Below are 24,914 nucleotides of genomic sequence, written 5' to 3' on the forward strand. Positions count from 1 at the left end.
GTGGAAAATTAGAAGCCATCTGAATACAGACTTTCAGAGAGAAGTTGAAGTACATCACAAGGTGCAAAACTAACACAAAGTAGGTTCCTATGGCAAATGTTTTAACATGCGGAGATGCAGGAGGAATAACAAAGAGTGGCTGGAAAACCTTCAGTGCAGCAATGACTCACATAGAAACAGAAATACTCGTTGACAAAGATGAGACAGTAAGGCTCATTGGCTTTGCAATGGCTCATCCTTCTCCGAACTACAAAATAATCATAGGGAAATGTGTGCCCTCCACAGGGGCGGCAACCAGGCCTGGCTCCAGTCTGACAACTGCTCCTATCTCTACCTAGGTCTGCAGGCTGAAAATACCCCTGGGCATCTGGCCCAGGCGGTTCAACTTTAAAGGGACCCTGCTCCTTTTAACCCGAAATCCTCATCCGTCCAGATGATAAGATGAGAATGGCGGCTCCAGATGGAATGAGGAGTGAAGAAAGACAGGAGCCAGGACTGGGGGAATTCTCCATCCACCCTGGGCCTGGCAACAGGAGGCCTCTGGCCCTCCTGTGTGTATGTGTTGGGGGGAAGGGCGCTGGCCACTGTCTGGGTGAAAGGAAACATCTGGGGTGCACCCCCTCCCCAGATAAGGGTGGAGGAAGGGAGGAACACAGCTCCTCCCAGGCCCAAGTGGGAGAAAGGCTGTCAAAGGCCTCTTCCCATCACAGAGGGCGGTGGGGAAGGGGCCACACTCCCGGCCATGCTGCTGCCCACCTGCTGCCTCTTCTCTGTCTCGATTGGCTGAGTGGCCAGGGCTCCCCAGGAGAAGAATCACCAGGCAGTGTGGGGCCCTGAAGAGCAAAACTCCTCGAGGGCGGTAGGGAAGATGCTGGGAGGTGTTGAAGGCGCAGGGACCAGCTCAGAGGGGCTGTGAAGCACAGGCCCGGCAGCCTTGCATGGTTAGCAGGGAGGGGCATGGATTGAGCCACCTGCAGGGCGCGCAGGGAGTACCAGGAGTGGTGCAACAGCGTGGTCAGCATGCCTGTTGCCCGGAGCTCCCCAGGATGCGGCCCGGAACAGGCAAGGAGTGAAGGGTGGGCTCCCTGCAAGGACTGGGCATTCACAGCCCTTGGCAACCTGCTTGTCCCTGTGGCGGTGTTTGGGAGTGGTGACCTTCACTAGGGCCTTCACCCAAGCTGGATGGGAGGCCCCTGGGCTGAGGGCAACACATGGACTGAACCATGTCCCCCCAGATCTTTTTTTGTTTGTTTGAGGTCCCCGCCCCAGCATATCAGGTAACTTAACATCAGGACATGCGGGTGGGCCCAGATCCGCTGTGGTCGGTGTCTTTACAAGAAGAGAGTGGGACACAGACACACACACACACACACACACACACACACGGAGGGCTCCATGGAGGCCCAGGGAGGAGACAGCTGCCCTCGGGCCACACAGAGAGGCCTCAGAGGAAACCAGCCCCTGGAGGCCGCCTGGATCTCAGACTGTCTTCTTTTAACTTGCGTTTATTTTATGCCGAATTTATTCCCAAACCGTAAGTTTTTGCTTCTTTAGTTTCTTCTGAGATAGCTTTCTTCTTCCATACCGCCTCCTCTTCTGGTCTAGGAACAATCTGTTCCTGTTCGGCGAGAATCACGCCAACATGACACGGGGAGCTCTGTTGGTCCACTCCCCAGATGGCCACAACGGCTGGAGCTATCTTGATCCAGAGCCAGGAGCTTCCTCCGGGTCTCCCACATGGGCACAGGGGCCCAAGGACTTGGGCCATCTTCTACTGCTTTCCCAGGCCATAGCAGAGAACTGGATCGGAAGTGGAGCAGCTGGGACTCGAACTGGCACTCATATGGGATGCTGGTACTGCAGGTGGCAGCTTGATCCACTATGCCACAGCACCGGCCCAACACACACTGCTTCTTTTAATATCTTTCAGATACTTGGGGGCCTTTCAGATATGCGTGCCCTTGATGGCCGAGGCAGTTTCTAGGGTGTTCTTGAAGTGAACACGAAGATTTAAACTTCTTGATTTGCATGAGTTTGTGGGGTTTTCTGGCTCAGGTGAGTAGTGAACCACTTTTACTGATCACCCAAGGCTCCTTACAGGAAGACGGTTCTTAGACTTTCAGCCTCCAAAAATGTGAGGAAATGAAGTTCTGTTAGTTAAGTCACTGAGTATGTGGTACACGGTTACAGAAGCCATAGCAAACTAATAAAGGCATTGAACTTGGCCTTGTGGAGCTGCCTCCTACCCCTCCCCCCTTGAGCTCCCTCACCCCATGGTACCGCGCACCCTCCTTCTCATGGTATGTGTCAGGAAAAAGCATCTCACAGTCTCCCCTACTCTAACTTCACACAACAGGGCCATTGGCTGGGCTGGAGTTCACTCTTTCCTCCCTTCCTGCTCTGTTCTTAATTTTTGCTTTTGTTCCTGGAATTCACAATGCTTCCCTGGACAGAGGGCAGTCCCTTTGGCTCACGAACACTGGCCTTGGCTGTGGTCAGCACAGAGCTCTTGGCCGGAGGAATGGGCAGTGGGCCTTCCGGCGTGACCCAGACCTCATGGTGGGCCCCTGGATGCCCAGCCCCCCCAAACACATGAGAATGAAGAAATTCCACCACCTCCAGATGGGTGGCCTCGGATACAACCTCTGCCTCTGAGCGAGTAGCCGAGCCTGGCTATTCTGGCCTTACATCTGCAACAGCTGCCCTGAGCTTCAAAGGGAAGCCTCAAGGAGGGGAGGAAGCCGAGGCCGAAGGGGAGGTGAATGCCTGTGAACTTCACACACACACCCAGATTCCAGGGCACCTGCTTCTCTTTGAGCAACAAAGTTATTTCCAGATACCTTTTCTACAACACCTTGCATCTCAGAGTCCTTTAACTTTTTACAAATTTGCGGCTACAGAAACATCATCTCACTGAACCCTCCCAAAGAACCAGGCCTGGATGGATCTATGATCATCCTGGTGAAGACTCAACTCCTGTGCCACTCATTCCATAGTACCTTAGTGATGCAGTTTGGTCCAGAGCCCTGAACTCTTGAACACCACCCCGCCTGGCGTTCACCAGCTAGATCTGCAGGCTCACTTGGTTCTCCTCCAGGTCACCCCCATAATGCACTTCACCATGCCACGAGGCACAGGTGAGCTGCTTCGTCCTGGATGCAGGAAACCTGGTTCCCTGGCGTGTCTGCCCTTTATATATTATGGGCATAGCTGGGCTTCCCAGTAGAGCACAAGCCCTTGGGAATCAGGTGGTCTTGCCCCTAGTCCTCAGCTCTGCCTCTGGTAGAAAGTTCTTTCCCTCTAGGAGGGGTCCTCCTCTCAAAGTCCTCTCTCCCCCTCGGCCTGCACAGTCCCTGCCCAAGCCCAGCTCTTCTGGGCTTCGGTCTGGAGGGCTGATCAATCAGCTTCCCAAAGGTCTCCATGGCATGCAACCTCCAACCCAGTCCTTCGACTGTAGCCAGAAGTCCTTTCTAAAATGTGTAAGTTTGATCTTGTAATTTGCTACCCCATTGCTGTGACAATAAAATGCCTGGTGGCACCAACAGGTGCCTTTTGGGAGCTTTTGCTCTCTTTATTTATTTTCTTTTTTAAAAGATTTTATTTATTTATTTGACAGGCAGAGTTACAGACAGTGAGAGGGAGAGACAGAGAGAAAGGTCTTCCTTCCGTTGGTTCACTCCCCAATGGCTGCTACGGCCGGCATTGCGCCAATCTGAAGCCATGAGCCAGGTGATTCTTCCTGGTCTCCCATGTGGTTGCAGGGGCCCAAGCACTTGGGCCATCCTCCATTGCTTTCTCAGGCCACAGCAGAGAGCTGGATTGGAAGAGGAGCAGCTGGGACTAGAACCGGCACCCATATGGGATGCCAGTGCTGCAGGCAGAGGATTAATCTACCGCACCAAGGAACCGGCCCCTTGCCCGCTTTAATCTTATCAGCCACATCCAATATAAATTCAACAGTGTGGCAGCTATACAAGTGCAGCTTGAAGACTGGACCTTGGGTGCCTCTCTTCCAAGTCTTTTTTTTTTTTATTATTTAAAGATTTATTTATTTATTTGAAAGGCAGAATTACAGAGGCAGAGAGAGAGAGAGAGAGAGAGAGAAAGAGAGAGAGAGAGAGATCTTCTATCCACTGGTTTACTTCCCAAATGGCCATAATGCCCAGAGCTGGGCAGATCCGAAACCAGGAGCCAGGAGCTTCTTCCAGGTCTCCCATGTGGGTGCAGGGGCCCAAGCACCTGGGCCATCTTCTACTGCTTTCCCAGGCCATAGCAAAGAGCAGGATTGGAAGTGGAGCAGCTGGGACTCGAACCGGCACTCATATGGGATGCCAGCACTGCAGGCGGCAGCTTGACCCTCTATACCGCAGCGCTGGCCCCAGATCAAGTCCAACAGAGGCTCTCAAGTCCTGCATGGTCTGTCAGCTGAATCCGCTCTCCTCTCCAGCTAAGCATCCTTCAGCCACCCAGTTCCCTGTCCTCTGGCTGAGCTCAGGTATCTCCCCCTCTGGGAGGCTTCTCTGCCCTAAGCCCTGCCCTGCTCCGGGCAGGGCCCCCAGCTTCTAGCCAGCTCTGTGTCCTGAGCACAGAGCTTTTGAAGGCTTGATGAGACTGCCCTAATCACCTCCTATCCGTCTGACTCCCCTAGCGGGCTACGAGCTCCCCAAGGAAAGGAGCCAAGTTTTACTCCCTTTTGCATGCAGAATTCTCAGCACAGAACCCGACCCAGTAGGCATTCATGACATATTTATAAAGCAAGCCAGGGAGTGAGTGTGCCTCCTTCCTAACCTAGACCACTATTGCCCTGACTTCCAGGAATTTCCTGGAGGACAAGCTCATCCCTCTGTGGAGAGTGGCTCCGACCCTCAGGTGTCCTGCTCCATCCCTGGCTGGTGAGGTTCCCTGGGTCCCCAGGCTCGCTGTGGCCTGCTTCTCTCAGACCTGTCATTTCCCCTCACTGCTCCCAGGGGAAGTGCCAGATGCCTGCTTCACTTCCCAGGGTGTCTACTGCCCCCCTTCCTGCCCTCTCCACGCCTGCTCCCCGTCCGTCCACAGGAATGCACGGTGGTGGTGGTGGTGGGGGCGGGGATGAGGCTCTTTGCTGAGTCCATCTCACCTCGCATCCCCTTGCCGGCACAGCCTTGCTGAGCCTGCAATTTGTGCACACCAGGTACCGTGAGCCATTGCGGAAGGCCGGCCGGAGCCAATTTGGCAACGCTCACCGAGAGTCATAAAAACAGCCACATCCTTTGACCTAATAATTCCACCCCTGGGGAATTGCTTCCAAAGAAGTAATTCAAAAGAAGAAGGATACACACACTGTTTATAGCTATGTTATTTATAATAAGGAGTAGGTGGAAGCAAATGCCATGGCCCCAAAATAGAAAAATGATTAAACAAATTATGGTGTATTTGTATAATGGAATACCTTGAAGACATTTAAAATGTGACCATTAGAGCAAGGATGCTGTCTTGGAAATAGCATGTGAGAAGACAGGGTACGGGGCTGCATAAGCACTATTCCAGTTTCATACGGATGCGGCTAGAAGCAACAAAGGCACACACAATTAGAAGTAGTTAGGTACTGAGTGAAATTGTTCTTTGCTCCTGACTTGTTTTAAACTGTAAAAGAGATAGAATTGAGGAGAAGAAGGAAAATAAAACAGTTAATAGCTTCAGATGACTAATTGTTAACGGTTTTACCTTAAGATATTTAAAATTAGTTTAATCACAGATTAATATGTTTTTAAAGATTTATTTATTTATTATTTGAAAGGCAAAGTTACAGAGAGGCAGAGAGAGAGAGAGAGAGGGAGAGAGAGAGAGAGAGAGAGAGAGAGAGAGAGGTCTTCCATTCATTGGTTCACTCTCCAAATGGCTGCAACAGCTGGAGCTGGGCTGATCCGAAGCCAGGAGCCAGGAGCTTCTTCCAGGTCTCCCACAAGGAGCCCAGGGCTTTCCCAGGCCATAGCAGAGAGCTGGATCGGAAGTGGAGCAGCCAGGACCCGAATCGGCACCCATATGGGATGCTGGCACTGCAGGCAGCAGCTTTACCCACTATGCCACAGTGCTGGCCCCCAGGTTAATATATTTTTAGAAAATGACTAGAAACCAAAGAAAACACCCTGAACTCTAAGTCCTAGGGTTTTCCAGTGGGAGTGTTCTTGATTGTGGTTTTATTATTCTTTCAAAAGTGATAACAAGAGCAGGCTGTATTTAGACTTCCCAGGGCAAGGCTGGGGTTTATAAATCAGCCTATGTGGGACCCGCAGCCTGACTGCCACAGAAAGCACTTGAAAGACATCTGTCCAAGGATAAAGAATTCTGTCCCGTCTACCGCATGTCTGTCCCCTTCTCCACTCCAGCTGCCACGCTCCCAGCTTCCGGGTCACAGCCCAGAAATTCCGAGGGTCCTGTTTCCCCTGATGCCTCCATCCCCCAGAGCTTGAGAAAGAAAGAGACGAAGGGTGGAGAGGCTCACCCAGAGGAGAGCTCTGGGGGGAAGCCCGAGTCCCGTAGCGGGGCATCAAGTCGGAGACGGAGGGAAGTGTCACTGTGTGCATAGCTCCGGCTCCCAAACCCTTCTCCCCCCACCTCTCACTGGCTCTGTGGTCTCTCTGTCTCCCACCCCACCTCCCCTACACGGGGGCCCATTAATGGCCCTGAACTCCTCTCTTTAAGGCTGTCCATATCCTCTGAAGAAAGCACACACATGCACACACACATGCACACACTCTCAAGCACACATACCACACATGCACCCACCCATACACACACACACGCTTGCCACCACTACTCAACTTTCAGCTCAGGGAGATGTCATCTTTATATTTGACTGCCTCCAGGCATCAGGATAGCACTTGCCCACACAGTAGGCCCAATACATGTTTGTGGAGTGATGGAGCAAAGGCATGCGGATTTCTAAGACAGGTCTGTCCCACACTGGCGCATACAATTTCCCCAAGGCCAAGCAGAGGCCTCCACATTCATCCCTGTTTAATTTCATTATGTTGGTTTTGGCCCAGCATCCCATTCTATATAAATCATTTTAAACTTGAACATGTCACGTATCATATTAACTATCCCAGCTGCGGGTCATCTGGATTCTTTCTATTTTTCATCCAAGTCATTAACAAATATGTTCAACAAGTCCAGGCCGAGGACAGAGCCCTGTGGCCTGCCATCAGAGACTTTCCTGGGGTCCTTAACCAGAATACTTTGCTCAAGGTAGCTCAATCTGCTCCGAATTCATCTTGCCAAAAAAAAAAAAATCTTTTGTAATGCAAGAAACATGACTGTTTGAGAAATCAGAATACCCTGTTGGCATCCGAAAGTGCTCAGCTCCTTATACCAGCCCGAAGCTCAGGACCCACGCCAGCTGCCATGTGGAGAAGTGCTCCGCTCTGAGCGGCTGGCCTGTTACTCCCCAGGCCCACAGGGGTCTCAGCAGTGTCAGAATCCCACCCTGTTCGGCTCTCCACCACGGGCCTCCCCAGGGAGGTAGGACAGAGAGGAGGTGTCCCGGGCACAGGTAACCCAGGGAAGTGAGGGGAAGAAGAGAAACGCTACAGGATCTCCCCTCCCACTCCCCTCCGCCCCGCCCCGCCCGCATCCATGGTTTCACTTTCTGTGGTTTCACTTACCTGCAGTCAACTGTGATCCCAGAATATCAAGTGGAAAGTTCTAGAAATAAACAATTCACGTTTTCAACTCACCCCCCATTCTTAGGAGCATGAAGAGATCTGTGCTGTTCCACTGAGTCCCACCAGGGACAGGGACCAGCCCTCGGTGCAGTATACCCACACTGTGTGCGTCAAGTGACCCATGCGCCACTCAGCGTCAGTTACTGTGGTGACATTATATGGCCCATGATCAAGTCATCCTTCTTTGACTAACTGTGGGTTTCAAGGCACCAGATGGGTGCTGCTAGCTGTCGGCATCTACCAAAGAGAAGTTGTAAAATGCTTCCTTTAAGAAAAAGGTGAAAGTTCTTGAGTACAAGGACAGAAAATATACTGTATGCTGGGCCAGCACTGTGGCACAGTGGGTTACGCTGCCACCTGCAAGGCAGGCATCTCATACTGGAGTGCTGGTTTGGCTCCTGGCTGCTCCACTTCTGATCCAGCTCCTTGCTAATGTGCCTGGGAAGACAGCAGAGGATGGCCCAAGTACTTGGGCCCCTGCCACCTATGTTGGAGATGCAGATGGAGTTCCTGGCTCTGGGCTCCTGGCTTCAGCCTGGCCCAGCCCCGGCTGTTGAGATTATTTCGGGAGTGAGCCAGCAGAGGGGAAGACCTCTCTCCCTCTCTCTTTGTGTCTCTCCTTCTCTCTCCGTCACTATGCTTTTCAAATAAATAAAATAAATCTTTTTTAAAAAAAATTAAAAATTGTATGCTGAGGTTGCTAAGATGAACCATAACAATAAGTCTTCTGTCTATGACATTATGAAGGGAAAAAAAGAAATTCATGTTAGTTTTAATGTCACACCTTAAACTGCAAAATTAGCAGTCACGGTGCATGATAAGTGCTTCGTTACGATGGAAAAATTAAGTTGTAGGAGTCAGCACTATCCCCGGTTTCAGGCAACAGTGGGGATTTGGAATGTGGCCCCCAAGGACAAGGAGGGGTACTGTACCTCAGCTGGCCCATTGCTCCTGCCCACTGCATACTACACATGCCTGCCAGGTCCTCTTCTCCCCCATTTCTTTCCTGTACATTTCCCAAGGCAATGCCACGCTCCTTGTCTTGCAGGCTTTGGCTGCCCTGTGAGCCTGAAGCTTGTGTTTTCTCTGCCGAGCCCAAGGCTCCCCCAGTCTCCCAGGTTCTGACCTGGATGTACATGGGATGCTGTTTGCACACTGCCGCTGGGGCCCAGGCTCCTACCAAGGTCCAGAGAGCTTTGCCAGTACAGGTTTGCATGCCCTATGTACGAACCACCCGTCACCGGCTCTCAGGCTGGAGAAGAACTCCAGATGGCCCGTGATCCATCCCACATCCCCAGTCAGAGCCGTTCCAAGAGAATGGGAACTGTTCTCGTCTAAATAACTGTACAAACCTCCTTACTCAACCAGCAATTAGCCTACACCGAATATGTGCTGGGCAGTGTTCTGATGTTAGCTTGTTTAATCCTCCTAGCAACTCCGTCAGATAGGCGCTATTCTTCTTGCCATTTTACAGATGGGAAAACCAAGGCACAAAGAGATCACAAGCTAGGAAATGGCAACATTGGCACTGGAACCCAGCCATCCGGCCCGGGTCTGTGCTCCTATCTCGCCATGGTCTTTGGGAAGCCCGCATTCCCGCTTTCACTCACAAGGGGGTGGGAGTGAGAGGACTTGGATAATTTTGTAGGAAAACAATTAAAAGATAGCAGCCTGGTACTGTAGCATGGAGGGTAAAGCCACCACCTGCAGTGCTGGCATCCCATGTGGGTGCTGGTTTGAGTCCTGGCTGCTCCACTTTTGATCCAGCTTTATGCTGTGGACTGGGAAAGCAGTGGAAAATGGCCCAAGTCCCTGGGCCCCTGCACTTGCGTGGGAGACCCTGAGGAAGCTCCTGGCTCCTGGCTCCTGGCTTCATATAGGTTCAGCTCGGACCATTGTGGCCATTTGGGGAGTGAACCAGTGGATGGAAGACCTCTCTCTCTCTCTCTGCCTCCTCTAACTCTGCTTTTCAAATAAATAAATAAATAAATCTTAAAAAAAAGAATTACAAGATAAGTGCTTTTTGGTGCAAAAAAATTCTGAAATCCATGCATAGTCTTTTTTAAGATTTACTCATTTATTTAAAAGACAGAGACACACAGAGAGAAGGAAAAACAGGGAGAGAGAAATCTGTCTGCTGGTTCACTTCCCAAATGGCCACAACCATCAAAGCTGAGCCAGACTGAAGCCAAGAACCAGGAGCTTCTTCTGGGTCTCCCACGTGGGTGCAGGTGCCCAAGTACTTGGGCCATCTTCAGCTGCTTTTCCAGGTGCATTAGCAGGGAGCTGGGTCAGAAGTGGAGCAGCTGGGGCTCAAATCAGGGTCCATATGGGATGCAAGTGCTGCAGTCCTAGGCTTAACCTTCTATACCACAGTGTCAGCCCCACAGTTGTTTTTTTTTTTTTTCCCAAAAGACGCATTTCCTAAGGATGTTTTGGAGACCCCACATACATGTCATGATCAACTCAGCAAGTACCAGGGCCTGTGATTGGGATTTTCGGAGCTTGTGGTTTAGTTGGGAGACATGGGAAAGCGCTCAGAGAAGAAAGTGTGGCAGCTAAACAGCACTCTGGCCTCAGAATCAGCCCTTAAGGCATTCAGCTCTGGCTAAAAAGCCCATGAGAGCATTTCAGGCATGAAAAGCCAAGACACTGTAGCAAAAAAATGACCTACAGGAAAGATCTCTGCGAGTGAGATCCCAGTGGAAAGAAGGGGCCATCAAAGAAGGAGGTACCTTTCTCTAAAGGGAGGAGAGAACTTCCACTTTGATTATAGCCTTGTCTAAATAAGGTCGGAGTTTGTGAACTCAAGAGGCTTCCATAGCCTTGGCAGCTCATGACAAGAGCCTTGGGTGATTACTTACGTCATAAATAAGAGTGTCAATTGTTAAATCAACAATGGGAGTTACTGTGCACTTACTCCCCATGTAGGACCTCTGTCCCTAATGAGTTGTACTATTAGAATTAATGGTCAAACTAGTCTTCAAACAGTACTTTATACTTTGTGTGTCTGTGTGGGTGCAAACTGTTGAAATCTTTACTTAGTATAGAGTTGATCTTCTGTATATAAAGATAATTAAAAATGAATCTTAATGAAGAATGGGATGGGAGAGGGAGTAGGAGATGGGACAATTTGGGTTGGGAGGGCAGGTCTGGGGGAAAGAACTGCTATAATCCAAAAGTTGTACCCATGAAATTTATATTTATTAAATAAAAGCTTTCTATAAAAAAAGAAATTGCGGCAGAAGTGTATTTTCCTCATTGCTGTCTTGTAGCACAGAGCGTCTTTCACGCATCAAAAGCCTGCTGTCCTATACTGGAAGGCCTGGCTTTGCTCACGCTCACTGACATCGCCCTCTCTGCCCTCCTGTCTGCCACTTTCTGCAGGACAAAGGGAACTCCAGCATTTGTCTTACAGGAGGAACACTCAGAATTGCTACAATGTTTCACAAGCCCAGTCTGATAGATAACACCACCCCCATGGATGGACGGGAGAGTTTAACTTTCCAAGATACTTTAGAAATTATCCTATGGATCACACCCATGATCGGACTCCTGTTCAAAATAGCCCTGCTATGTAGGTAAACGCAGGCATCAGTTTTACAGTTGGAGGGACGGAGCAGGATCCCAAGGCAGGTAACTGGGTCTCCCTGGGCCCATCACAAGGGCAACAATCAGACAAAGGAAGCTTCCGAACACAGAGAGAGGGCAGCTGCTTGCTACCATTTCCTTCAAGTCCCACTGCCTAATTCCAAGGCCACTCGCAGGCTGACTTTCAACAACCCCTTCTGCAGGGTGTACGCACAGGCTTAGGGAAAAGAATGGGGATTCCAAGTGCTGGGTCACTATAGGCAGAGAAAGACCTCGACTCCTGACTCAGGCTGTGTAGCGCTTTGTAATCAAGAAGGCTGCAGATAATTCAGCACTGCTGCGTCAGCAATGGGCAGAAAGACTCGCACATCCCAGGTGGCTCCCAGGGCTGCACCCACTGTCTCTGGCATCGGCTTGGACCCTGGGGCCGGCTGTCCCAGGACTGAGAGGTTAGAGAAACAGCCCCACCACCTGCACCAGCAGCTTGTTTTATACTACTCTGATGTGACTGCCTGTAGACATGAAGTCTTTATGTCCCCCCTGGCTTCCCCACTCCTGTCTCTCTAAATCACCCCCAAAGCATGATGAAGAACAGGTGACACCAAGAAAAACATCCTCTGTCCTTGCAAACCTGGTTTTCTTTCTATCTGGAAGATCACCTCCCGCTTTGCTCCTCTCTCTTTCCACTCTGGTCAACCCGGAAGACACAGTCCTGGGTCTTCCAGGTCCAGCTCAACGAGCACCCGCTAGGGAGTCCAGCAAGACTCCTGCAGGCCACTAACGACTTTCCTGGAATATTTCCAGCTCTGCTCACCTGGGATCGAGGAGGGATTGTACTTCCGGGACCCTGGTGGTAGAGTGGGGCTGGGTGGCTACCCTTGACCCTTCTGAGAGAAAGCACTGGATGACGTGTGCAAGTATTCCAAACACCCCTCCCCTCTGTCCTGATAAGCAGCAATGTTCCCTATGGGAGCTGCCCCATCAGCCTGAGCCCCCAGCCAGCCCTCCGCAGATACACAGCATGCCTGAGTGACAGGTAAAACCCTCATTGTTTTCAGCTGCTAAGCTGCGGCATTGTTCCTTGCAGCAATGCAAGCGCATCCTGTTACTTATGCAACAGGACTAGTTAACTCACTGTCTTTGCAGAACCAATCACACTGTTTTGTAATATCTCGTTCATCTCGGCCTCCAGACTGTTTGCATCTCGAAGGCAATGATGATGTCTTATAAATTCTCACTTGGTAGTTGCTCAGTACGTGTCATGAAATACATGGGTGAGTGAGCTATTGGAGAACCAAATATCCAGTGAGGTCACGTAGAATGTACGTTTATAGTCTTGCTGGGCAGAGTCATTTAGCAAGGGGGCGGTGGTCTCTGATGGCCCTGACTGGCGCTTTTTTAGCCAAAATGGGCATCTCCCTGGGAAGGGACCAGAGCAGGAGGTGAGCCTCAGGCACCCTCCCCAAGTGGCAGTTCTCAGGTACGGAGGGCACGGCAGTGTGTGTGGGCTGCCTAAGAAGCAGCACCTGTGTCTCACAACAGGAGTCAATGGATGCTCATTAGTCATTCACCCCCCGGGGCATGGGGAGGGGGCACAATGGCCTCACAATCACCCATGGTTCACCCTACCAACCCCAAAGTCTCTTCCTCTGTATGGATAGTAAATTGCCACGTGTCATGGGGTGAAAGGTGGTCCCCCAAAAGACCAGATCACTTTCTCTCTCTCTCTTTTTTAGATTTATTTATTTGAAAGAGTTACAGAGAGAGGAAGAGACAGAGATCTTCTATCCGCTGGTTCCCTCCCCAGATGGCTGCAATAGCCAGGGTTGGGTCAGGCCAAAGCCAAGAGCCAGGAGCGTCATCTGGATCTCCCATGTGGGCCACCTTCCACTACTTTTCAAAGGTGGAAGAAGGAGCAGCTGGGACATGAACTGTCGCCCATCTGGGATGCTGTCATCTCAAGTGGCTTTATCCGCTCTACCACAATGACAGCCCCAGGATCACTTTCTAATCCCTGAAATCTGTGTGTGTTTCCCTATCTGCAGATATGGTCAAGGACTTTCAGATGACGAGGTGATCCTGGGTTATCCGTGTGGGTCCTAACATATCCTCATAAGGGACACAGAGGAGACGGGGCAGCCGGGAGGAGGCAAAGCCTGGAGTGATGAGGAAGATGCAGGAGCTGGAAGAGGCAAGGAACGGATGCTCCTGGGGCCTCTGTGGGAGAGGTGGCCCTGCCCACTCCTTGGTTTTACAAGTCTGGCTCCAGAACTCTGAGAGAATGCAGCTCTGTTGTTTTCAGCCTGCAAACTCACGCACCTGCCAATCACACAGGCTTTGGGTTCTCTGTCTAGGCAGCACCCCGGCATTCTACAGTGCCCTGGAGCACCAGGGGTACTGACAGGACTGCTCCTGGTGGGGCCAGGCCCACGGAGCCTTGGCTCTGGGTCTCTTGGCGCTTGTTAAGAGTGGCAGTCGCTGGTGCCACAGCTCACTTGGCTAATCCTCCGCCTGCGGTGCTGGCATCCTGGGTTCTAGCCCCGGTCAGGGCACCAGATTCTGTCCCAGTTGCTCCTCTTCCAGTCCAGCTCTCTGCTGTGGCCCAGGAGTGGAGTGGAGGATGGCCCAAGTCCTTGGACCCTGCACCCGCATGGGAGACCTGGAGGAGACACCAGGTTCCTGGCTTCAGATCAGTGCAGTGTGCCGGCTGCAGCGGCCATCTGGGGAGTAAACCAACAGAAAAGGAAGACCTTTCTCTCTGTCTCTCTCTCACTGTCTAACTCTGCCTGTCAAAAAAAAAAAAAAAAAAAAAAAAAAAGTGGCAGTCAAAGCTGTCTTCTTGCTTCCAGAAATTGAGTGTCACTGGTGTGCAGGACTTCAGAGAGCCTCCAGAAGATAATACCCAGAAGTGAGGAGGCAAGAAAGCAACTATGAGTTGATTTAAACATATGGAGCAGGGACAAGGGCTTGGCCTAGCAGTTAGGATGCTCATGTCCCAGGATGGGTGTTGTGGCAGAGCAGATTAAGTCGCCACCTGAGACACTGGCATCCCATATTGGTGCCAGTTCGAGTCCCAGCTGCTCCACTTCTGATCCAGCTCCCTGTTAATGCACCTGGGAAAGTAGTGGAAGATGGCCCAAGTGCTTGGCCCCCAGCACTCACATGGGAGACCTGGAAGAAGCTCCTGGCTCCTGACTTTGGCCTGGCCCAACCCTGACAGTTGCAGATGGAAGATTTCTTCCTCTCTGTCTGTGGCTATGCTTTTTAAATAAATAAATAAATGCATCCTTAAATTTTTTATATATATGAAGATGCCCACAGTCCACATTGGAGGACCTGGGTTTGATACTCTGCTTTGCTCCAGACTGTAGCTTCCTGCCACTCTGGGAGGCAGTAGATAATGGCTCAAGTACTCGGATCCCTGCCACCCACGTGGGAGACCTAGATGGAGTTCCTGGCTTCCCAACTTGGGGCCTGCCCAGCCTCTGCAGTGGAGGGCATTTTGGGGCATGAACCAGAGGATGGGAGTTCTCTCTCTCTGCCTATCTGTCATCTCTCTCGAACGCGCACACACAGAAGTGGCCCGAATGGGTCTAACTGGGAGTCAGAAGATCTTCCTTCTGCTTCTGCCAGGGCCACCGCCAGACGTTCCACATGACCACCGGTAAAGCCCCTCTGTGGAGCTTCCTCATCTTTCACATGAAGGTGATGAGAGGAGTTGCTGGGGTTCCTTCTTGCTGCCAAAACCCCAACACCCAGGGCCGGCACTGGGGCGTAGCAGGTAAAGCTGCCACCTGCAGTGCCGGCATCCCATACTGCTCCGCTTCCGATCCAGCTCTCTGCTATGGCCTGGGATGGCAGTAGAAGATGACCCAAGTCCTTGGGCCCCTGCACCCATGTAGGAGACCTGGAAGAAGCTCCTGGCTCCTGGCTTCGGATCAGTGCAGCTCTAGACATTGCAGCCATTTGGGGAGTGAACCAGCAAATGGAAGATAGATCTCTCTTTCTTTCTCTCTCTCTCTAAATTTATTTATTTATTTGAAAGTCAGAGTTACACAGAGAGAAGAAGAGGCAGAGAGAGAGAGAGTAAGAGAGAGAGAGAGAGAGGTCTTCCATCTGCTGGTTCACTTCCCAATTGGCTGCAATGGCCGGAGCTGTGCCAATCCAAAGCCAGGAGTCAGGAGCCTCTTCTGGGTCTCCTGCCTGGGTGCAGGGGCCCAAGCAGTTGGGCCATCTTCTACTGCTTTCCCAGGCCATAGCAGAGAGCTGGATTAGAAGTGGAGCAGCCAGGACTCAAACTGGTGCCCATATGGAATGCCAACACTGCAGGTGGCAGCTTTACCCACTATGCCACAGTGCCAGCCCCAGGCAAATTATTTAAACATGGCAAAGCCTCAGCATCCCTGGCTAGAAAGCTGCTGTTAACAGGACTTCATAAGGATTAAAACATAAACTCAGACCAAACATGTGCAAGGAGCAGGCCTTCAGCAAGTGGGAGTAATTCCCATGACAACACACTCCAGGTCTCTCCCACACCGGCATCGGCATGGTTGCTCAGAAACGAATTTCCCATCATCCACCAGAACCTATCTGGAAAGCATGCCAAGCCAGAGACCTGAGGGCTAGGAATGGCTTCCGGCAGGCTGACCTGGGATGGGCCCAGCAGGGCGGGCAGAACGTACGTCCAGCTCATGTGTTTGGAAGGAATTACTGAGGGTGGTGGAGGTCTGGCAGGGAGTCCCAGAGGAAGCCAAAGTCCGCTACAGCACAAGGCACCAAGCACCACGGCCATTCTCGGTTTGCCTGGGTTGTGTAATACAAGTTGCAAGGCTCAGCTTCTTGTTTCTGTTGTTCTGTGGTGCATACAGTCAGCTGCTTCTTGGTCTACCCCGGGCCATCCCTGGGTTGCCACTGGTCAGAGCAGAGATGCAGTGGCTTTTCAATGGGGTCACAGGACATGTGGCTACAGCAGGAGCCGTGTGTGTGTGGCTGCAGGAGGAGGCGTGTGGAGGAACAGGAGATTGTGTGCGTGCACCTGTGTGTGTGTGTGGAGGTCAGGGGGCCTTGGAAGTGGCTTTTGGTGAGCCTGACCAAAGGCATTCTCTTGGCACCTGCAGCCTGTTTGAGGCTGACCCCTTGGCAGAAGGCTTTCGGCACAGGCCCACAGCAGGAGACTGCACTCGCCCATCTGTTGTGCACCCAGGGCTGTCGGGAGGTGGGGGAAGAGCATCTCCCCCAGAGGAATCCCCAGTAAGTTTTCTCTACCTCCTACTGGAGAGCTGACTTTGAACTCCCACATACCTCAGAGCTTATCAAGATCCTATCTCGTATTTGCCTTTCTGTCGTGTCATGTGTGTATATCCAGCTTCCCTGAAGCACTGTATTTCTCTCTCTCCCCTGTCTATCCACTCACTGAAACACTTCTTTCTCGCTCTATCCTCTAGGAATGAACTGCCTGTGGCTCCCCACGCACACCGTACTGCTTCCTGCGTGAGGAGCTTTGCTCCGGTCACTCCCTCGGATTGGAATGCTCTTCCGGATTTCCTGCACCTGGTTGACTCCTAGTCACCCCTAAAGATTCAACTCTGAAACCACCTCCACCAGGAAGCCCTTCCCTGAGGCTGTGGTTCCATGCACATGTGGTGATCCTTATTAAAAAGCCAGGGCACCGGCATCCTGTGTGCTATTACCGATGGACCACAGAAAACCCCGCCTGGGAAGCAGTTCTGGTTGTGACCTCAGGACCAGGGAGACGGCCCTGGCACAGAGAAAGCAGGTTTTGGACAAAGAGCTGGGGACCCCTAGGATGTGGATGCTGCAAAGTCCAGAACTTCTCGGTGACCCCGTCTGGAAGACTGCAGCTGGGAAGCTCTCGGTGCCATCCATTCAGGATGCATCCCAGAGGCATCCCTCAGACAGCTGTGTGCAATGCACCTCTCCAAGGAGACCACGGAAGCTTGGAACCACGGTGGCTGGAGACCACTCAGGAAGAGGATTTATTCTTTCCAGACACCGGACTTCAGCAGTCAGCGTCCGCTAACCCCAGGACAGAGGTGTTCACAAAACCCCAAAGGAAGACGACGGGCAGCTCACGGCCCACAGAGACTAAGGGATAAGGCAGTGTCCTCTCTGGAGTGACTCACATAGATCTGCTCAAGGCAGAGGGTCCCGAAGAGACCGTGGGGACAGCGTGGTCTCAGTCTGCACTGTGTTGGAAGTATCACTGCCCTCTCTGGTACCATACCCCGAAAGGGCAGTATGAGCTGGGTATTGCTTTTGTAATGAAACTGCGATCATAGACCACCACATCTCTGTGACTTCGGAAGTCACGGCTAAGCCACGCCCACCCACCCCTACCCTACCCTGCCAGGAAAACACTGCAAGCTGTCGGCCTCCCTGGCAGTCCCTGTCAGAGTCTCCGTGGGCTCCCTCACACCACGGCGGGGCCAGACAGTGTTGCTTTTATGCCACCCGGAGCTTTGCAGCATTGAGTTCCCAGTGTGTGAAGCAGGGGTGGTCAGGCTGGCCCTGTAACCCTAAAACATTATTCCTGGAGGAAGCAGAGCTGCCTTTAGATTTCTCTGGAACCCAAACGCTTTCTCTTGCAGCTCTGATAAGATTAGGGGGCCGCCGAGCTGCCAGCGTTCACATTTCCCAGGGACCCGCCAGCGCCAGGCTCTGGCTCGCCCGCCCGGCTTCGGCGCGGTGAGGAGTCGGGCTGTGGGTCCAGCTCTGAAACCTGACGCCACTCCAGGAATGCGCACTGGCCCCCTCCCGTAACCAGGCGGAGCCAGGGGGCCCCTACAGTCTCACTATCAGAAATGAGCTCTGTCCTTACAGTCCAACAAATGGACGATGCCTGCTACGTGGAGCCAGTATCACTGTGAGGGTCCCACAGAGCGCACGGGAGCCAGGGAGGAATGCAGAGTATGTGGCATGCCCACAAGTCCACCACACCAACCCCCGGCTTCCAGGAGCCGTGCAATCCCTAATTATGACCCATCGGCTCCACCCAGCAGCCACCAGTTGGCTCAGTGAGAGGGTAGGTCCAAAACCAGCCCGAGCTGCTGGTGTTCCCACCAATGCGTCACAAGGGACGATCAGAATGATCATTTTCAAGGCTTACATTCTGGTCGCATGTTTCTCTCCTCCCTCCCCAGGCCCGTTATTATTTTTTTAAGGTAACAGAAAATGTTTAATAAAATAAAAAGATAGGAGGGTACTTCAGAAAGCTCATGGAATAAATGGAATTCAGAGACAAGTTCATTTTAGTGCAAAATTTTTTTTGAAGTCTATGAATAGTTTTTCCAAAATACTCATTCTCTATGGACTCTGTTTTGAAGATTTATTGATTTATTGAAAAGAAGACATACAGAGAGAGAATCTTCCATCTTCTGAATCACTCCCCAAATGGCCACAATGGCTGGAGCTAAGCCAATCAGAAGCCAGGAGCTTCTTCCAGGTCTCCCAAGTGGCTGCAGGGGCCCAAGGACTTGAACCAATTTCAACTGCTTTCCCTGGTGCATTAGCAGGGAGCTGGATCAGAAGTGGAGCAGCCGGGATTTGAACCGGCGCCCATATGTGGTGCTGGTGCTGCAGACCAGGGCTTTAACCCACTGCGCCACACCACAGGACCCCCCAGCTCTTTTTTGACTATACACTCAATTCCTCTGGGCTCCCGTCCCAATTCTTTCACCTGCCATGTATGCAGCCTAAGAGATCTGTAATTCTCTTGGAGTGCGGGACATACCTGCTTAGAACAATCAAAACCAATATGTTGAAGCCTTGCTTTTAAAAAAGAACCTGATGCATTTCCCATCTTCAGTAATTTATTCACTCGCTCAATAAGATTTATTGGGAGTCCATTAGGGCCTAGATACATAGCTCCTGTCCTCAGGGAGCCTTCCAGAGAGAGAGGGAGCCAGGGAGGCAGCAGTCTGGTTCAGCCCAGCGCTCTAATGCATCTGGAACAAAGGGCTTTAGGAATACCGCAGAGTGCGAGGGCATCTGAGCAGGCTCCCGGACGTGGACACCTTTGAGCGGCACCTGTGAGCTCAGTTACCAAGCAAGCTTTTATTAAGAAGTTACAGTAGGTGCTAGGCACCGTGCTAATCTCTGGAGACCCAAAGACCCAAAAGGCAGTCCGTGCCTTCCAAAGTCCCTTGTCCAGAGAGCTGGAGGTGCAGGTACTGCCCTCTGCCTAGCATCCTGCAGAATGCCACTGTTCTGTGCACCCTGGTGAGTTCTAATGTCTACAGTGGCTAGGGCTGGGTGGGGGTCAAAGCCGGAACTCAATCCAGGTCTTCCATGTGCGTGGCAGAACCCCAGTCACCTGAGCCATCATGGCTGTCTTCCCAGGGTCTGTATCAGCGTGAGCCTGGAGTTGGGAACCAGAGCCGCACATTGAATCCGGGTAGTCTGATGTGGGACACAGGTGTCGTCAATGGCTTCTTAACTGCCCGGCTAAAGGCCCACACTGATGTGTTCCATTCTTATTGTTTCAAAGTCAGAACATACCTGGGCTATCCCAGAAGCCCTTTAACACGGCTCCCTCGCTTGGCCTAGGAGCTGGCACTTCTGCCGGATCATCCCCGCCACATTGCAGTCATCATCTCGCATAGCAAATCTCAGCATTTCCGTTCTCCACGGAGCAGAATCCCGGATGACACAGAACCTGGCCTTCGAGGACAGTGGGTGGCCACCATATAGGCTAGAAAAAGGCACAGCTTTGGGGCACAGCGAGGCAAGGGGAATTTGTATGAGGACAAAGGAACCCCTTGCTGCAGGTGGCTTGGGTTTCCGGCTGCCACCCACCTGGCCAGCACCTACTATACTCTCTGGCCCTTGGCATTACCTTACTATTTTCATTTTTCCTCTCACTGCTTTCCCACCTTCCTCTCCAGCCGACTGGCCTGTTTTCCTGAACAAAGCTGGCACGTTCTCCCTGCACCCACTCCTATGCCTTCTCCTCCTCACCGCCACCTTTCTTTTAAGGCTTTTCTCAAGGCTCATCTGCTCTCAGCTCCTGTGGCTCCCAGGGTCTGCAGCAGAGAAGCTCCTGGAACACACGTGTTTGAAGGCTGTCCGTGTAACTGGACACACCAAGTCTCATTTCCTCTATTGGAGTGTGAGTTTTAAAAGGCATGGGCTCTGGGGCAGGCACTATGGTGTAGCAGGTAAAGCCACCGCCTGCAGTGCTGGCATCCCATATGGGCACCGGTTTGAGTCCTGGCTGCTCCACTTCCAATCCAGCTCTTTGCTAAGCCCTGGTAAGGCAGTAGAAGATGGCCCAAGTACTTGGGTCCCTGTACCTGCATGGGAGATCTGGAAGAAGCTCCTGGCTTCAAATTGGTGCAGCTCTGGCCGTTGTGGAGTGAACCAGTGGATGGAAGACCTCTCCCCGATCCCTCTCTCCTTTTTCTGTGTAACTTTTCCTTTCAAATAAATAAATAAATCTTCAAAAATTAAATAAATAAAAGGCATGGACTCGATGGCACCTTCGCTTTATTCATTCCAGGGGGCTTAAGGAGGGCCTGAGTAATGACTGATGCTGCTGATAATGGTGAGTGATTTTTAAAGATATTTCAGGGCTGGCATTGTGGCTTAAGCTGCCGCCTGCAACACTGGCATCCCATATGGGTACTGGCTCAAATTCTGGCTGCTTCCACTTCCAATCTGGTTCCCTGCTGATGCTCCTGGGAAAGCAGTAGAAGGTGGCCCTGCAGCCACATGAGAGACCTGGATGAAGTTCCTGGTTCCTGGCTTCAGCCTGGCCCAGCTCTGACCATTGCAGCCAATAGGGAGTGAACCAGCAGATGAGGATCACTTTCTCCCTGTGTGTGTGTGTGTGTGTGTGTGTGTCTATAACTCTGCCTTTTAAATAAATAAATACAAAAATAAATAAATCTCATTTCTCAAAGGCTTCCAGGGGCAGGTGAATGCCCAATGGTTAAGATACCACTCGAAACCCTCAAATCCCATTACTGAGTGCGTGGGCTTGAGTCCTGGCTCCACCTCTTATCCAGCTTCCTGCTACTGTGCACCCTGGGAGACAGCAGCTGATGGCTCAGTTAGCTGGGTCCCTGGGAGACCTGAATTGAGTTCTGGGCTCCTGGCTTCTGCCTGGCCCAGCCCCAGCTGTGGTAGGTATTTGGGGAGTCTACCATGAATGGAAGCTCGCTCTCTTTCTCTGTCTCTCTGTCTCTCTGCCTTTTAAGGAAATAAAAATAATAACAATATAGACTTCCAAGGGGGGAGTGGGGCCCAGAGAAAGAATGTCGAGGAAGTCTTATGTGTCTGGTTAGAACTCTGGAAGTGAGAAGTAATGTGATTCAGTTTCTTCCCAAATATGGCAGCCCTTTCATGTCTCAAAAGTGGGTTTCAGCTCTCTGAAGATTCTCCTCTGAGAACACTTCGTTCTTGCCTCCCATACCCCACCTTGACAAGTTCACTTCCTGGACAAGAATGGCCTCTTTGTTGACCTCTGGCTTCCTCTTCACTTCCTTCCCCCATGCGGGCAGTTGCAGGGTTTTGTTTTGTTTTTTGTTTTTGCTTTTGTTGTTGTTTTTCCCCAGTCCTTTGGACAAAGAAACTTCCAAAAGCAGTCACTAGCAGCCAGCACACGCATGGCCTGGGGTAGGTGCGGGTTCCCAGGGCCGGCCCTCCTCGCCACCCCGGCCCCAGCACACAGAGAGTTTAGTCTCTGGGAAGAATCCCTTGTGAGTCACTACACTTCTCACTTTGAGAACGGGCGGGCCTCCCCGGCCCCGCCACCCCCAGCAACACAGGAAGTTGCTCTGGGGGAGAGTTTCAGGGCTTTTGTTATCCACGGCTCCTTCCTCTACCAAGGGCAGAGAAAGTGCCTCTGCGGACCCCGGAGCCCCTCTGAGTTTCCCCCGGGACAGAGTTCAAACTTGCACTTGGCCCTCCAGCAGCAGCCTGCTGCAAGCCCAAGGTTCATTTTCCTCTGATCTCCGATCCATCTCTGCAAGAGATCTGACCGATCATAAACTCCGTGGAAGCTGCAGCCTGGGCCCGAAGGCACGCTGCAGTCTATCGGAGGAGGGAACCCACTTCTAAGTCCACTTCTTCTTTGGGAGCCCTCACTCAGCCTGGCCACTGAGGCATCCCCTGGCCTCTCCCTGCTCTGCCCTAGGCTGCTCAGTGAGAGCCTGTGGCTCTGAGCTTGTACAGTCTCTCACATCACCTGCTGAGCTGTGTGTGTGGGCCTCGCCCCCAGCCCTAATCTGCCCTGTTTCGCAAATGATTCTACTAGGGGTCCACCTGGGACCCCAGAGGATCCTAGGGTCCCTTGCACTCCAGAAATCCTCCCAGCGGGTGATCCTGCTTCCGGGATGGGGTGGGGTGGGGTGGACAGACAACTAGCCAAGCTGGATGCTCGAACAAAGCTGCCCAAGGACAAATCTGCCCCTTCAGAGAAGTCCCAGGACTTCTCAGACAAGCACCGAGTTAGCTCAGAAGAGGCTACTAGGGTTCAGACACAGGGCCTGGAGCCAGGAGGAGATAGAAGGGGAGAGATAGCCGGAAAGACAGAGCAGCCGCCTGCCTGCCAGCTCTGATTGCTGGGGACCTGACTCGAGTACAGCCTAGCAGGAGCGCAGGTTTCTTTTTCAACTGAGTGGGAATCACCTTAAAAACTGCCTAGCATTTGCACCTTCCTCTTTCTTCTTTTCAAAAGCCCCGGGTCTGCTAAGATTGACTCAGGCTGCACAGCAAGCCTCCATTTCAAGAGGGTTGGAAGGGGCCAGGGGGATCTATGCAAGTCTCAAAAAGGGAGGACGTGGGGGCCACACTCAGCACTCGGACACTGGTGGGTGGTCCCTTGGAGCCCCCTGCTCTGCTCTGCCCAGGTAGGCACAGTCCTAGCAAAGTTCTCAGCCTTCTGTTGCGACAAGTGTTGAGCCTCACTCCCCATGCACCCTTACAGCACGCTCCCAAAACACAGCCTCAGCAAGCTGGGGCACCCAGCGGAGACTCAAGTTTGAGCAGAAGGTCGCTTGGCTGTCCCGCGAGAGGGGACAAGAGAGGACAACTGGAGTCCACAAGGCCACTCTGCTGTGAGCAGCGCGGGGAGACCCCACAGTGCACTGTGCGCTGGCCTCCCCCATAATGTCTGGCTTGTGGGCTTCCTTCGGGGGCTTCTGCTTTTCTGCAATTTATGTTCACACATTTGCTCATTTACAAACCGTGGCTGCAGCCAAGTTCGCCCGACTCAAAGCGCCCAACCCCAACACCCGGATCCCTAGAAATGCCCCCTCCTCTGCTTCTAAAGTCTTGCCTTGCCCAACCTCTGCCTGCCTAGAGCGGTCGCCCAGGTAGGACTGGTTCGAGCACCCACAGTTGGCCAAGGAGGCGTCGGGGCAGCGCGTATCTGCCCCTCTCCTTGTCGGCAGCCGGGAGTCCCGAGTGCGGCAGCTGCCTGGCAAGGGGGCGCCCGCGCCCCCGCACGCCGCCCAGCCCCGCGCCCCTGGTCCCGGTCCTGTACCTCCATGTCCTCCAGGTTGTCCTCCAGCGGCGGCCGCGCCCGCGCTCGCTCGGGGCTGAAACTCGCGATCCCTGTTGTCCCTTCAGCTCCCGGCCCGGGCCAGGTTCGGGCTGTGGCGGGCGCAGGGCGAGTGGGCGGCGGCGCGCCGGGCTGCGCTGGGCTGCGGGACTGCCCCGGCCGCGGGGCCCCTGCGCGAGGGAACGAGGAAGAAGGAGGAGGAGGAGGAGGGAGGGAGGGGAACGGCGAGGGGAGGGAGCCGGGGAGGGAGGCCGGCGATCAGGGTTTAAATTTAGACACAAATCTAAACAGATACTGTCCCTCCCCGGGCAGGACTCAAGAGCGGGCGCCGCGGTTCCATTAATCTCCCCAGCGTGGGACGCGGCGCCGCCGCGCGCCCTCAACCGCTGAGTCTCGCTCTGGACCGGGCTTTGCCAGGGGTTCGGCCCCTCCCAACCTCCGCCCTTGATGAGCCCGCTTTCTTCTCGTCCTTTGGTTCTCTCAAGTTCCTCTCCTTCCCGTTCCCCTTTTATGTTCGTCCGTCCTGCTTTCTTCCTCCCCCTTAAAGTTGCGCGCCCCAGGTTTTCGGAAGCGGCTATTTATCCATCCAGCCACACTTCTCTGTGTGTCAGGAGGAGGAGGAGAAACGCCGGGACCCCAAGCAAAGTTATTTATTTATTTATTAAAGATTTATTTGAAGGGCAGAGTTGGTGGGGGGAGAGAATATTCCATCTGCTGGTTCACTCCTCAAACAGCCGTAACTTCCAGAGCTGGACCGATCTGAAGCCAGGAGCCAGGAGCTTCTTTCAGGTCTCCCATGTGGGTGCAGGAGCCCAAGCACTTGGGCCATCTTCTACTGCTTTCCCAGGCCATAGCAGAGAGCTGGATTGGAAGTGGAGCAGCCGGGACATGAACCTGTGCCCATATGGGATGCCGGCACTGCAGGTGGGTGGCCCTACCCACTAGGTCACAGCGCTGCCCTGCAGAGTTTACCAAGCTCCCTGGCACATTGACTCTTTTCCTCAAATACAGCATGGATGGGCTTTTCTGGGAATTTCCATCCCCACAAATTGTTTGCTAAAGGGCCTTTTCTCCTTTCCTTAAATATAGTAAAGGGC

General features: G+C 52.6%; 1 protein-coding gene across 2 annotated transcripts in view; it reads right to left on the minus strand.

The window, feature by feature from the left end:
- Positions 1 to 24,286, minus strand: part of RCSD1 (RCSD domain containing 1) — a 69,248-nt gene extending 44,962 nt beyond the window's left edge. Inside the window, exon 1 of one of the 2 annotated variants that reach the window (XM_008264120.4) lies at positions 23,800 to 24,286. In XM_008264120.4, coding sequence (XP_008262342.2) covers positions 23,800 to 23,805 — 6 coding nt within the window. In that variant the 5' untranslated portion in view covers positions 23,806 to 24,286. The remainder of the gene's footprint in view (positions 1 to 23,799) is intronic. The other variant, XM_051857158.2, reaches the window with a different exon arrangement.
- Positions 24,287 to 24,914: the final 628 nt, after the last annotated feature.

Source organism: Oryctolagus cuniculus, chromosome 7 (assembly GCF_964237555.1).
Source record: "Oryctolagus cuniculus chromosome 7, mOryCun1.1, whole genome shotgun sequence".
NCBI classification, from domain to species: Eukaryota; Metazoa; Chordata; class Mammalia; order Lagomorpha; family Leporidae; genus Oryctolagus; species Oryctolagus cuniculus.